The sequence below is a fragment of the Sinocyclocheilus grahami genome, unplaced genomic scaffold, assembly GCF_001515645.1.
Source record: "Sinocyclocheilus grahami isolate Dianchi unplaced genomic scaffold, SAMN03320097.WGS_v1.1 scaffold40.1, whole genome shotgun sequence".
NCBI lineage: Eukaryota > Metazoa > Chordata > Actinopteri > Cypriniformes > Cyprinidae > Sinocyclocheilus > Sinocyclocheilus grahami.
In genome coordinates, this window is record NW_015505219.1 from 484214 (window position 1) to 486407 (window position 2194).

Below are 2194 nucleotides of genomic sequence, written 5' to 3' on the forward strand. Positions count from 1 at the left end.
GCTGGCATTATGAATGAATAACAAACATACCTCCACTTGCTTGTCTTTTTTGTTGTTGGTTTAACTTTGGGCTGTAGCATAAACAGTTACAGTTACTGTGGTCATTTTATTATGTATGAAATATCACTATTCAAATGTTAAGAAAATTCACAGAAATTCAGAATCACTGAGTTTGATATAAAATAGGAATAAAATCACATAAGAATGAGATCATAAAGTTCATAAATGTATGTAGAACTTGATTTACAAAGGCCTGTTGGAAGCTGAAGTTGTGATTCGTGTACAAATGTATTGATGTATATAATATGTTAAATCAAAGGCGTGTGATTACAAAATACACCATGATCTGCCACATTACTCACATTTTCTTAGCCTTTATTAAATAGACAGTCAGACCACAAATGCCTGCAACTGCCACTAAAACCCCAATGACAATCCCAGCTATCGCCCCTGATGACAGCCCTCCTCCTCCTCCTCCTCCTTCTATGGAAAAGATACAAGAATCAAAAGACCAAGGCCATTTACTACACACAATACTAACAGTAATACACTTTAACATGTATTTAAACAAATTAAAAAAAATACATATATAATTTAAAACAACACAAGGCAATTACATAAAGCAGAGAAAACAGTAGATATTTTAATATACCTTTTTAAAAACAAAGTTTCTTTGAACAAGTGGTAAATTAAGGTCAGAGTATTGATTATCAAAACTTGGGAACTCATTTCAGATTAGTTTGAACTATTCTTACCTTTAACTAGTAAAGTATGTTGTTGTGTGGCGCTTCTCTTTGTGACATTATTCCAGGCTGTGCAGATGTAATCTCCACTGTGTGTGAAGTCAGTATAATCTATGGTGAATGTGTCTGTGGTCACATCAGTGTCTGTTTCATTAATCTTCCAGCTGAATGAGGCAGCAGGTTCAGAATTTGCAGAGCAAGAGAGCGACACGCGAACACCTAAATCCACCACATCCTCACCCTTAATAGAAACATCTTCTGGTCCATCTAGAGCACAGACAAGAGACTCACTGTTAGATGAGCAAACTGAGCACTGAAGAATGTCTTTATTTCATCAGGTTTGAGCTCAAATCATCTTGATGTCTGAATGTTTAACACTCACAGTTGATGATCAGGCTGAGTGTTGCCGTCTCAGAGATGGCAGGGTTTCTGTATGTACATTGATATTCTCCACTGTCTGATCTCTGCACTGGACTGATGGACACTGATCTGTTATCAGATGAGAAGATGATGCTGTTGCTAGGAGACAGAGGACTGTTATCTTTCATCCACTGCACAGAGGTGATGCTGCCAGTTCCCACAGAGCTGATGTTAGCAGATGATTCTCCCTCTATTAATAATTCTTCTGGACCAATAAGTCTGACATTAGTTATATTTTCTGTATGAGTGAGAAAGAACAAACACACTAGATTTAAAATTAGTCTTTCACATTTAGTGACCATTTCACAATTTCACATTTAGTGTGGTCAAGGGTGTTACAGAAGGCCAATCAACAATGAAAGGAATGTTTATGTTTGTATATGTGCGCCCTATAGACTGTTTATCTTTAGTTCAGTGTCTATTTATATCGTCATAGTTTGTAGCATGTAATTTATATTTTTAATGGATTTTCATAGCTGATAGAAGACTGAAAATCTGGGTCTCAGACAAGAGTAAAACAACAAAAATCTATGGTCTAAAAGTTATTTCAAAATAAATGATCAAGCAAAACAAATTGTCAAGTTTCAATGTGATTTCCATGTAATAACATTTTTCATGAGAGTGCCCTAACAACACTCATCTGTGCACATCTGGTTCAGTAAAAATAAACCACAAAGCTCACTGCAAATAACAGCAGACTTGTGCATATCTAAAATATTATTATTATACTCTCATTAGTATTTCAGCTTGTCACTATTGCCATTTTTACACATTATTTAATTTAATTTAATTTACAGCATATTAAATTGCTTTGTCGCTTTTTCCCCTTCCACACATTAAATTCATTTCATATACTCATATATTAACCCTATGTAGCCGATGCTTTAATTTTAAATACAGAAGTTTAAGCAAAACACTCACCAAACACTTGTAGTGAAGTTTCTCCTGTAAGTGTCTCTCCAGCACTAGTTTCTACAGTTAGTCTATATATTCCAGAATCATCCAGTCTCAGGTCCCAGAGCTCCAGAGCG

The 2194-nt window shown here is 35.3% G+C and overlaps 1 protein-coding gene across 1 annotated transcript in view; it reads right to left on the reverse strand.

The window, feature by feature from the left end:
* The window catches only part of LOC107582154 (carcinoembryonic antigen-related cell adhesion molecule 20-like), a 26895-nt gene that overhangs the window by 1072 nt on the left and 23629 nt on the right, over positions 1-2194 (reverse strand). The window contains exons 3-6 of the mRNA XM_016267880.1: positions 1126-1401; positions 756-1010; positions 363-477; positions 31-71 (exon numbers count right to left, since the gene is read on the reverse strand). Coding sequence (XP_016123366.1) covers positions 31-71; positions 363-477; positions 756-1010; positions 1126-1401 — 687 coding nt within the window. The remainder of the gene's footprint in view (positions 1-30; positions 72-362; positions 478-755; positions 1011-1125; positions 1402-2194) is intronic.